This window comes from Typha latifolia, chromosome 1 (genome assembly GCF_019914945.1).
Source record: "Typha latifolia isolate L0001 chromosome 1, TyphaL0001v2, whole genome shotgun sequence".
Classification (NCBI taxonomy): domain Eukaryota; kingdom Viridiplantae; phylum Streptophyta; class Magnoliopsida; order Poales; family Typhaceae; genus Typha; species Typha latifolia.
The window spans coordinates 2,163,887-2,175,980 of record NC_133086.1 but is presented as its reverse complement, the minus strand read 5'-3'; the positions used below and the strand labels follow the sequence as shown (position 1 = coordinate 2,175,980).

At 33.3% G+C, this 12,094-nt stretch overlaps 2 protein-coding genes across 3 annotated transcripts; both read left to right on the top strand.

Moving 5' to 3' along the window:
* The first annotated feature begins 2,095 nt into the window (after positions 1-2,095).
* On the top strand, positions 2,096-5,459 carry LOC140796046 (patatin-like protein 2). The gene is made up of 7 exons (XM_073148888.1): positions 2,096-2,242; positions 2,323-2,504; positions 3,186-3,375; positions 3,470-3,622; positions 3,762-4,064; positions 4,196-4,416; positions 5,288-5,459. Exons 1-7 carry the CDS (start codon positions 2,096-2,098, stop codon positions 5,457-5,459), a joined length of 1,368 nt encoding a protein of 455 aa, XP_073004989.1.
* A 4,309-nt stretch (positions 5,460-9,768) lies between these two features.
* On the top strand, positions 9,769-12,079 carry LOC140800048 (patatin-like protein 2). Of its 2 annotated transcripts, none has more exons than XM_073154687.1 (6): positions 9,769-10,029; positions 10,110-10,291; positions 10,702-10,891; positions 10,991-11,158; positions 11,301-11,603; positions 11,710-12,079. In XM_073154687.1, exons 1-6 carry the CDS (start codon positions 9,883-9,885, stop codon positions 11,935-11,937), a joined length of 1,218 nt encoding a protein of 405 aa, XP_073010788.1. In that variant the 5' UTR covers positions 9,769-9,882; the 3' UTR covers positions 11,938-12,079. The 2 variants fall into 2 exon arrangements, with proteins under 2 accessions (XP_073010788.1, XP_073010795.1); XM_073154694.1 differs by having other exon boundaries at positions 11,301-11,622.
* Positions 12,080-12,094: the final 15 nt, after the last annotated feature.

Below are 12,094 nucleotides of genomic sequence, written 5' to 3'. Positions count from 1 at the left end.
AATAATTGAGGTTGTAGAATAAATATCCCAAGATGAGTTGATGCTGGGATCTCTGAGTGGTTTCCACAAATAATGATCTAGCTATTAATATGCCTGCGTTTACTAATGACACAAAAGACTGTAGAAACTAATTATCTTAGATGCAATAGTATATAAGAGAAGTGCTATTTAGACACCTATAAAGTTCGTGAAAAAGATTATCCACTTCTACGTGCATACACATTCAAACATATGCATCTGTCTATATTTCATAAATTTTCTATTGTTTATTTATTTCATGTCTTTATCACGGTTTTTATAGACTACTATCAGTTTCTGAAGTCGCACTTTAAGTGGGGGTCCCATTATAAAATGGGTTTTTAAGTGGTTTTCTATGAAACTCTATGCTTAATAGCTTATATATTAAAGATATTAGAGATAAGACAACCAAGATGCATACAATTAGATGATTAATCTATATATAATCATGTACTCAAAGTTAATAAATTTTAAAAAATATATAGTTTGAATATTTACTTGCATTATCATCAGCGTATAGAGTTTTATGATAATAATTAAATGAAGGATTACGCAAAAATTGATTTTAAGCTAAAATTAAATTTTGTGAAAATTCAGTTGATATAAAAGATCTACTAAAACCTAATTAAGAATAAGAATATATACTTATTTATAAAGGTGGCCATGTTAACTTTTTATTCGTTATTTTCTTCAAATGAAATTTGTAGGTATAGTCTTACAACTTTGCCTCCCCCCTCTTAGGATTCATGTCATCGCATTAATAGTAATCCCATAAATAATTATTTGCATTTGTAAAAGCTATGATACCGAGTATATACTTAGTCTTCATTAGTTACTGGCGGACAATGTTAAGGTTATGAGGAATAGCATGACCAATGCCATTAAGATATATAATATTGTATGACCACTGATATTGCAACCAACCTGCTTATAAACTACTTAACTATGAGACTAATTGGTTGTTTTGTAAACTATATATCTATGGATGAAATGGATGCGTCTGGTTCGTATTTAGTGTATATATTCTAATACTTGAAATAAGACTAAATTTCAAGTCATCCATAACAATTAAGTTGGTGGGGAGTTTGACAAGCTACTGTGCTTAACTGGCAGATAGCTTAATTAAATGGCAAGGATAAGTCTTCTGGCCTTCATCTTTAATTCCATCCCGGCCTAGTAGAAGTAATACCACAAGTAAGTATTTGCATGCGTAATAAGCTTCCATGGATGAGTTCTTTTAGAATACTTAGTGTTTAGTAGTTAGCATGATCGGCAACGTTGTTGCTTGTAAATAATATAGCATGTCTAACGCCATCAAAATTGCAAATTTAACTTGCTTATGAACTACTTAATTATGAGGCTTCTTGGTTGTTTTGTTCAGATCAATGGATTAATCAACTGCTACATGTTCATATCTAATGCATATTGTAATAGCTGAAATATTAGGTTTCTAGTCATCCATAACAGTTCTGTTGTTGGAAAGTTTGACTAGTTCTTAATTTGTCTGCATTTTAACTTGAGATAGCTTGATTGAGATTTTGTTTAAGTGGGTTTTATTATTCTAGTTGGTTTAATAATTAGGTCTTGAATAGCGTGTAGTATTAAATACATATTAAAATGAGCTCTGACTAAATATTAAACCTAATCTTTGCTAATCTAATACATCTGTTTATTCTGTTTGTGAAGCAAGATTACAAGATTTAGACTAACGAATTCCAACTTGTGCTAATCAGAGATTAACAAAGAAACATTATAGACGAGGTCCAAATAATTCGTATTGAAGCTTCTATTTTATCTCCTTTACGGGTTAAATGGGTGCATATCCAAACTAAAACCCGATCCATTACTGAGATTAAAAAAAAAAAAGTTAGCCTTTGTGTTCTTATTCATGTTTCTAGTAGGTAGATAATTAAGAAATACCAAGGCCTAGTCTTCATGGCCTTCATCATTAATTCCTATCCTTCTCCATGCCTATAAATACTATGATCATGAACTCAAATATATAGCATTCTCGTCTCGTCCACCTTTAGCTTAATTTCAACTCTATCTTCTCTCTTCTCTTCACAATTAATTACTCATGGCTAGCAGTAGCAATTTCTCTCCTGTGACGCAGCTTCCTCCTCATTGCAAGGGGAAGATGGTTACAGTCCTAAGCATTGATGGCGGTGGAATAAGGGGACTTATCCCTGCAACAATACTTGCTTTTCTCGAGAAGAAGCTGCAGGCGAATTATCTACTAAAAGCTCTAATTCTTATTTTCTGGAACTAGACTTGCTTATCATATGATATTTATTCTACTCGTAGGAAATTGATGGAGAAAATGCAAGGATTGCAGACTACTTTGACGTAATTGCTGGAACAAGCACTGGGGGCCTTGTGACTGCAATGCTTACTGCCCCAAACGATAATAATCGACCACTTTTCGATGCCAATGGAATTAAAGAGTTTTACAAAGAGCACGGGCCAAAGATATTTCCTCAAAAAGGGTAAGTATGATGATTTTTTTTTTTCAGCTAAGAAATATGAATTATTCGTATATGTGCAAGCAAATTCATTGCCACTAAGATAGTGCTTTTCATTGTTAATTTAGATCTCGTGATGACTTTATTTAATGAAAGTTTAGCAGGTAATCACACGTATGTAAAATTATATATTTAGTCTCATATTTTTTTGATAAAAAAAACAGCTAAGGTTAGGGGTGAAAACTAGTCAGATTAATTCCATATTCGTATTTGTATCCAAATAGTCAATTATGTGTTTAAAATATTATAAAATAATGATTAATCAAACTTTTTATATTATGAATCTCTAATCTAGGTTTTTTTTTATATATATGTATTAATTATCTATAAATTTTATATCACAAGTTCCTATAAATTCAGAGAATGAAACTGATATATCTAATATTTGATCCATTTCAATATCAGAAACTGGATCCATATATAATATCCCAAGGAAAAAAATATGAATTTAAATATGGATATGTTTTCATCCTCGCCCGTTCATTTTCGACCCTAGCGAAGGTACGTATCACATGTAAGTAAGATTACGAGGTCAAAGAAATCAAGTATGAGATATATTTCTCATTGTCACATATGTGTACGTAAAGCCTAGCTAATAAATCAGGCTAAGATATTAATCTTAATGATCCATTAATTTGTTTGGAGTTGTGGGGTGTTAAATAAACCACTTACCTTGATAGCAGCAGTCACGGGACCTAAATATGATGGTAAATACCTGCACTCAATAATACGAAGCTTGCTCAATGATATGAAGCTTAGTCGAACTTTAACCGATGTGGTTATTCCAACCTTCGACGTCAAGTCTCTTCAACCTATCATCTTCTCAACCTTTGAGGTATATATCAGAATAATCTCCTTTTATTCCTCTTATAAAATTTATGATTCTCGTTACTTATCCATAGTCAATCATTCGTATTAATTATGTACAGACAACAGATGTGCCTGCTAAGGATGCACTTCTGTCGGATATTTGCATCAGTACATCTGCAGCTCCTACTTACCTTCCAGCGCACTATTTCAAAACTGAAGACCATTTTCGACATTTCAATCTAATTGATGGTGGCGTAGCCGCAAACAATCCAGTAAGTACTTCTATTCAACTCGATATTTCTCAGGTTTAGCTAGAGATTTAAGTTCTTATATATCATGCACATAAAGAAATTCTAGAGATTTTTTGAAGGAACAATGAAGCTCAGGTTTAATTAATTAATTAATTGACAGACTTTGGTAGCCATGACGCAAGTTACAAAGGAGATACTAAAAGATAACCCAGATTTTCTTCGGATCGATCCTACCAACTATGGCCAGTTCCTTGTCATCTCTCTAGGCACGGGTTCCGCGAAGCAAGCCGGGCAATATAGCGCACAAGAAGCAGCGAAATGGGGCGTTCTTGGGTGGTTGTACAACAATGGTATGACTCCTTTGGTCGATATATTTTCTCAAGCCAGTGCCGATATGGTGGATATCCATGCATCTGTTCTCTTCCAAGCTCTCCATTGCGAGAAGAACTATCTCCGCATACAGGTATATATATATACATACACACACACACATATATATATATATATTTGGGAGCCAAATGAATGATGATAACTTTATAAATATGTCATATATGGTTGCTGATGAATAAGTTTTGATTTATATGAAACGTACAGGATGATTCCTTGGAGGGCGATGTAGCTTCGGTGGATGTCACAACGAGAAGTAACACGGAAAAGCTGATTCAAATTGGCGAAAACCTCCTCCAGAAGCCAGTGTCTAGGGTTAATCTGGAGAGGGGAGTATATGAGCCAGTAGATGGAGCAGAAACGAATGCCGAAGAACTCACACGCTTTGCCAATATGCTCTCAGATGAAAGAATGCTAAGGATTAACCAGTATGTTTAATATCATCGAGTTGTTGTTGTTGTGGTATATATGATGTCAGGTGAATATTCTGATATGTAGCAGAATATGTCAATGTACTTCTTTAAGTTTCAATTAGATATGCCACCACCGTACGTACGTTACTGGTTGAGTCTTATCACTCACGAGTCATGGAGGAGGTTATATATATATATATATATATATATATATATATATATGAATTCGAATTTCAGCATTATTTACGTTAGAGGATCCCACCTTAAAGATTAAGATAATTACAGAATCAATGGGTTGATGCAATTGGAACTACTCTTATCTCGATCAGAAAACCCATTATTATTTTATCTTATATCTTATAGTTAAAGAAAGTTCTAAAGAATGAGGAACTATAAAGAACCATTATCCATACATAAGCCTACTCAGACTAAAAGGATAAACAGCTGGAAGTTTTCCTTCCTTAATCCCAAATCTTGATTATAAAAGCCAAGCTTGGTAGACGACAGCATAAGCAAACTAATATTTGAATTACCATTTCTTTCACTTGATGTAATCTCCAAATCATCACCATCGTCCTCGTAGCACTAACTACAAATTAATGATTAATTACACATTTCGGCTAATAAAATGATGAGCCTAATTTTGCTTCATTGTAACTAAAATAGTCATTAAATCACTATGACAAACCGTCTGGATCTCCAAAAGGTTTCATAAGAGAGAGCAAGAGAGAGAGAGAAGCGCCTGTTAGCTTTGGTTCTTGTTCTCCTTCTTGTGGCGGCATTAGATCGAACAGTTTGAAGGCGAAGCGCGACAACGATTCATTCCTTCTATTCCGGTTCCCTCCAAATTTTATCCGATTACTATGACAACCGCTGCTGCTTCCAGGATAAGGGCAAGCACATCGCCGTTTCCATCTCTGCTTCCGAGCAAGAAGACGACGAACCGGAAGAAGGAGAAGAAGGTTTGGATGACGCCGGAGAAGAAGGGGACGAATTCGAGGACGAGGAGGAAGAAGCAGAAGGCGAATGCGATTCGATGGGAAGCTTCCAGAAGATGAAATATGCAACAAAGACATCGATCTCCTCCGTAGCATGTCCTTATCTCTATCTATTCCAGTCTGTAGTGTTCTTGATTACCAATTTGATAGTCCTGGAATGGTCTTCTAATTCATTTCGTGGCGCTTGTATCGAGCGAAGTACCACGAGATCTCAGATCAGGGACCATCTTCACAAATCCTTATCTCAAAATTATGATCTTGATACAAATTTAGGCGGGTGATATATTGAATCTGTTTCACGAATTTGTAGTTCTATGCCAGGCCAGGGTACGTAGGTGATATTTCGTTTAGTCCATTGCAGCATTACGTCTAATTCTCTCGGACTACCGTCAACTATGTTTCGGACTTTTCCTGAAAAAAAATATGATAATTTTTTTAATTAAATAAAATAAAGGGATGAAATTTTATAGATTAACTTTTTCGATTACAGAAGGCTCTTGCAAGAATCGGAAGCCAAAATTATATAAAGTTAAAAGAAAAAAACTCTCATCCAAGTATACTAAAAGCCTAAGCTTCTTACCCATTAGCAAGGCAGTCAATAATCTCATAAATTTATCTATAAATAAAATATTTTAATTTATATTAAATATACCATAACCTCAATAGTCGTGCTAGAAGTTAAAAGAAAGACGCATGTGAAGTCTATTTGATAGTAGAGAAATTAACTATCGTGCAATACTTCTATATCAAACCATTGTTCTCATATGACAATATATTTTATATGTTGAGTCTATCAATCATAAGTGCTTTTATCATGCTTATCAACACAATAGAGTTTATCTTTTATACTATATAATATGAGAATCTTCAGTCAGAAAAATACTACTTAATAATATCAAAGCAGATGAGTAGGGTGTGGTCATCCTCCATATATCACTAATCTGATCTATACCTATCTCAGATAGTCAAGCTAATACTTCTTCTCTCTATGTATATCTCATATAATCTCTATATTAAATATAATATTATATATAGTACTTTTGTCTTAAGTAATTTTATATATTTATAAATATAATATCTTATGAATTCTCTTTGTTAATGCAGGTTGTCAATCTCTTGGAAGCTATGATGTAAAAGTTTCTTTTGAAGGGGCATTAGGTTGTCCCCTTTTTCCCCTGCTCCCCGCATCCATGAATTCAATTACATGGATGCATATATAATTTTCTTTTGAAGAACATAAATAAATAACTCTTTCAGGGGATATCTTATTGGATACATATGACTTGCTCATTGGCTATGACATGAATGAAGTTATTCTCCCATTAGTAAAATATATAAGCACATATATTTTTCTTTAGAGTGTACTACTAAGTACATCTACTGTTATGCGGAGAAGCAGAATTACATCACTTTAATACCAGTGTACGGAAGAGGATTTCGGTATATATATATATATTGATGTAGCTTAACTCCTAACTTGTTAGCTACCCGTTTCTTAATAATTTGAGTAAGATAGCTTAGAAAAAAACATATTATTTAGTTGTAAATCAGATAATAAGTTCAGTTATAGTATAGCTATATTAACTTTTAGTGCAGTATAAGATGGCTTATTATAACATAATTTTTTTGTAAACTAGTATAATGTACGTATAATGTTACATTTGATATGATATAAATTTATTTCTCTAGTTTGACAAATAATTAAAATGTGCTAATGGATGAACGATGGAAAAGAGAAGAAAAAGAGGTAGGAGAGAGTGATTGAAAATAATAGATGATTAAAGTGATGTTTTTTCAATAGTAAAATAGTAATTGGTGAATATAAAAATGTTGGTTAGAAGATGAGAGAAGAGAGAAGTAGGTGTTACTATACTAGTATTGAAACAAGTGGTTATTTACTTATTACACTAATATAAGGAGGCTTATATCATAATAATTTTTTTTTATTCAACAAGTGGGACGTGGAGATAAGAGAGAAGAATAAGTTTAAGTAGGTTGTTCCTAAATCAATTTTACATTAAACTGGTGTTTAGGTTCACTAAACTGGTTTGAAAGTAAACCTATACTCAAAGTAGAATCAACTCTAGTAACTTCTGTTTTTTTTTTCTTCACATAATTCACGTCATAACGATTGGTCTTTATTTCATAAAAAGTTTTAAAACAAAAAAAAAATTTGTGTATGTAGCGTGTAATCCACTTCCAAGTCTGGTCAATCGAAGATAAAATTCTCAACGTTCAAAATATGTTAAAAGTGCTATGCATGCATGCATGCAGAACATGAGGATGCTCCAAGTTATCTAAGAATTGCTGGTGTCACAATCAATACTACTTGCACAAGTAATTCTAAGTCTAAAAAAGCTTTAAGTCACATGTAAAATATAATCAAGTTGACCTCATCTTTTGGTATTATAAGTATTTGCATGTGTAGAAGCTTTGATATTGAAATATTTCTTACCGAGTAATTAGTAGTTGGCTGGCGGACAACGTTATGTCAAAAGGAATAGCTAAGACTTACGCTATCAAGATAATATTATATGACCACTAATATTAATTGCAACTAACTTGCTTATAAACTACTTAATTATGAGGCTGCTTAGTTGTTTCGTAAACTAATAAAATATCGTAATACTTGAAATAAGACGAAGAGTCATCCATAATAATATGTTAATTATTGGAGAGTTTGATAAGCCGTCATGAGTTTATCGGCCTAACTGGCAGATAGCTTAATCTAGATATATTTTTGTTAAAAGTGGTTTTTTTATTAGTCTCTAGGCAAAGGATTTGCTCTCAGTTTGGAGGTAGTTTAGGTGAGCACTAAACTGATTTAGTGTCTTAAATTTATTATTCTCTCTCTTCTCCTCATCCGTTTTAATTATTTTACATTTACCAACAAAATTCATTTATCATTTTGCCTTTATAAAAACACCACTTCAATCAAGTATAATCGTGACACTACTAAATCTGTTTAATTACAACCAACCATCATTTAAAAAAAAAAAATCTAAATAGATTTAAACTTTCTTATTCAAGTTTTAAAAATTAGTGTAGCTTACCAGATTTAGAAGTTAAACCTTATCCAAACGCCAAAATTAGATGAGAATTGCTGATCGATAGAGTAATACTGCTTACACAAGTAATTGTATGTCTGAGAGCTTAGGTCACATTACACAATCAAGTTGGTCCTCGACTTTTGGGATAATCATTGAGTTTATAAATATAAATATCCTAAGGTTTGTTATTTGGTCCTCGTATAATAAACTTTAGGAATATTATACTAAGACTTAGATAGCACAAACTAATGGCACGTCTGAAGAACAAGGATTCTTAAGAATGCGAAGTTATGAGCTGGATATGACTCAGACTAGTTATTTCACACTATCTTATATAACATAAGGTAAGAGAAGCAGTACTATATATTAATTTACCCCCCCCTCTAAAGTTCAATTATGTAAACTTCACAGCACTATTTACGATACAATAGTTCATAGTTCAATACCAATTAAGTTACATAGGAATTACTCTCATAGCATGATATGCAAATTCATGGAACCATAGTAGAAGTAATACCAAGTATTTGCATGTATAAAAAGCTTCGATAGATGATTTCTTACATAATACTTAGTATTTAGTAGTTAGTGTGATCGCCAACGTTGTTGCTTGTAAATAATTAAGCATGACTAACGCCATCAAAATTGCAAATAACTTGCTTATGAACTACTTAATTATGAGGCTTCTTGGTTGTTTTATTCCGATTTTGATTAAATGCTACTTGTTCATATCTAATACATATTGTAATACCTGAAATAAGACTAAGTTTCAAGTCATCCATAACAATTATGTTGTTGGAGAGTTTGAATAGTTCTTAATTTGTCAGATAGCTTAATTTTGATTTTAAGTGGGTTTTATTATTCTAGATAAGGAACGTAATTAAATACATTGGTTTGATTAGGTCATGAATAGCGTGTTCTACTAACTACATATTAAAATGAGCTCTGACCAAATATTAAAACGTAATCTTTGCTAATCAAATACATCTGTTTATTCTGTTTGTGAAGCAACATTAGAAGATTTAGACTAACGAATTCCAGCTTGTACTAATTAGAATTAACAAAGGAATATTATAGACGAGTTCCAAATAATTTGGATTGAAGCATCCATTTTATCTCCTTTGTTGTTAAAGGGTTCAGATCGAAACTAAAACCCGACAATTACTGAGATAGAGAAAACGAAGTTAGTCTTTGTGTTCTTGCTCACGTTTCTTGTAGGTAGATAATTAACAAATATATAGCAAGGCCTAGTCTTCTGCACTTCATCATTAATTCGTATCCTTCTCCATGCCTATAAATACTATAATCCTGAACTCAAATATATGCATTATAAGCCAAGGATACAATATCCAAGCTTGTCCTTTTTTTTTTTAATCTTCTCGTCCACCTATATATTTCAACTCTATCTTCTCTATTCTCTTCACAACTAATTTCTCATGGCTAGCAGTAGCAATTCCTCTCCTGCGACGCAGCTTCCTCCTCATTGCAAGGGGAAGATGGTTACTGTCCTAAGCATTGATGGTGGTGGAATAAGGGGACTTATCCCTGCAACAATACTTGCTTTTCTCGAGAAGAAGCTGCAGGCGAAATATCTACTAAAAGCTCTAATTCTTATTTTCTGGAACTAGTTTTGCTTATCATATGATATTAATTCTACTCGTAGGAAATTGATGGAGAAGATGCAAGGATTGCAGACTACTTTGATGTAATTGCTGGAACAAGCACTGGGGGCCTTGTGACCGCTATGCTTACTGCTCCAGACGACAATAATCGGCCACTTTTCCATGCAAATGGAATTAAAGAGTTTTACAGAGAGCACGGGCCAAAGATATTTCCTCAAAGAAAGTAAGTATACTCATATTTCAGCTAAGAAATATCAATTATAAGATAAATTTTGATTTTTTTAATGAGCAAATTCTGTAAATATATTGTTAGAATCCTTTTGCAGATCTAATCTACCAAACTCATCGTTGTAAAAATACTATTTCCCATTATTAATTTAGAATTGCTTGATGACTTAATTAAATGAAATTAAGTTTAGCATATCCAAATACGAAAGAATCTCTACATCATATTATATATATATATATTAAATCTCGTATATAGTTAAGAAGAACAGCTAAGGTACATATAACATGTACGTAAGATTTTGAGGTCAAACTTCAAATATAGGATTTATACAAATTGGATTAAAGCCTATTAAAATGATTCAGGGCTAATATATATATTAATCTTAATGATCTATTTGTTGGCAGTTGTGGGCTGTTAAATAAACCACTTAATTTGGTAGCCGCAGTCACGGGACCAAAATATAATGGTAAATACCTGCACTCAATTATACAAAGCTTGCTCAAGGATACGAAGCTTAGTCGAACTTTAACCAATGTGGTTATTCCGACCTTCGACGTCAAGTCTCTTCAACCTATCATCTTCTCAACCTTTGAGGTATATATATCAGAATAATCTCCTTTTATTCCTCTTATAAATTTCTAATTCTCATTACTTACCCATAGTCAGTCAATCATTTGTATTAATTTTGCACAGGCAAAAGATGTGCTTCCTAAGGATGCTCTTCTGTCGGATATTTGCATCAGTACATCTGCAGCTCCCACTTATCTTCCTGCGCACTATTTCAAAACAGAAGACGATAAATCTGAAGATCATTTTCGATATTTCAATCTAATTGATGGTGGCTTAGCAGCAAACAATCCAGTAAGTACTATTCAACTCGATATATCTCTAAGTTCTTATCATGCACATAAAGAAATTCTAGAGATTTTTTGAAGGAACAACGAAGCTGAGGTTAATTAAGTTGCCTCTAGCTCTTAATGTGCAACAATTAATTAATTCACAGACTTTGTTAGCCATGTCGCAAGTTACAAAGGAGGTATTAAGAGATAACCCAAAGTTTCTTCGGATCGAGCCTAACGACTATGGCAAGTTCCTTGTCATCTCTCTAGGCACGGGTTCCGCAAAGCAAGCCGGGCAATATAGTTCACAATATGCGGCGAAATGGGGTGTTCTTGGGTGGTTGTACAACAATGGTATGACTCCTTTGGTCGATATATTTTCTCAAGCCAGTGCCGATATGGTGGATATCCATGCATCTGTTCTCTTCCAAGCTCTCCATTGCGAGAAGAACTATATCCGCATACAGGCCAGTATATTTTATATACGTACGTCAATATATGGGTTTATTCACGGATAAATGTGCTTATCGGGAGTAATTAATATGGTTTCTAATGAATATATGAAACGTACAGGATGATACCTTGGAGGGCGACGTAGCTTCGGTGGATGTCACAACGAGAAGTAACATGGAAAAGTTGATTCAAATTGGCGAAAACCTCCTCCAGAAGCCAGTGTCTAGGGTTAATCTGGAGAAGGGAGTATATGAGCCAGTAGATGGAGCAGAAACGAATGCCAAAGAACTCACACGCTTTGCCAAAATGCTCTCAGATGAAAGAAGGCTAAGGCAAATGAATGCGTGATTACAGTTGCATGTGTCTGTTTAATTAATATTATGATCTAGTTGATATCAGAATAAGTCAACGTACGTACGTACGTACGTACTTGTAAAGTTTCAATAAGATATTGATTAAGTATTATTTACCTTAGAGTTCTTTCATCTTAGATGTTAAAAATTAA

Bases quoted from the DNA above. Each gene is read 5' to 3' on its own strand.
- LOC140796046 (XM_073148888.1), top strand. From the start codon at position 2,096: ATGGCTAGCAGTAGCAATTTCTCTCCTGTGACGCAGCTTCCTCCTCAT. The intron at 3,376-3,469 runs GTATATATCAGA...AATTATGTACAG, and splicing joins TCATCTTCTCAACCTTTGAG to ACAACAGATGTGCCTGCTAA. The intron at 4,065-4,195 runs GTATATATATAT...TGAAACGTACAG, and splicing joins AGAACTATCTCCGCATACAG to GATGATTCCTTGGAGGGCGA.
- LOC140800048 (XM_073154687.1), top strand. From the start codon at position 9,883: ATGGCTAGCAGTAGCAATTCCTCTCCTGCGACGCAGCTTCCTCCTCAT. The intron at 10,030-10,109 runs GCGAAATATCTA...TTCTACTCGTAG, and splicing joins TTCTCGAGAAGAAGCTGCAG to GAAATTGATGGAGAAGATGC. The intron at 11,159-11,300 runs GTAAGTACTATT...ATTAATTCACAG, and splicing joins GCTTAGCAGCAAACAATCCA to ACTTTGTTAGCCATGTCGCA.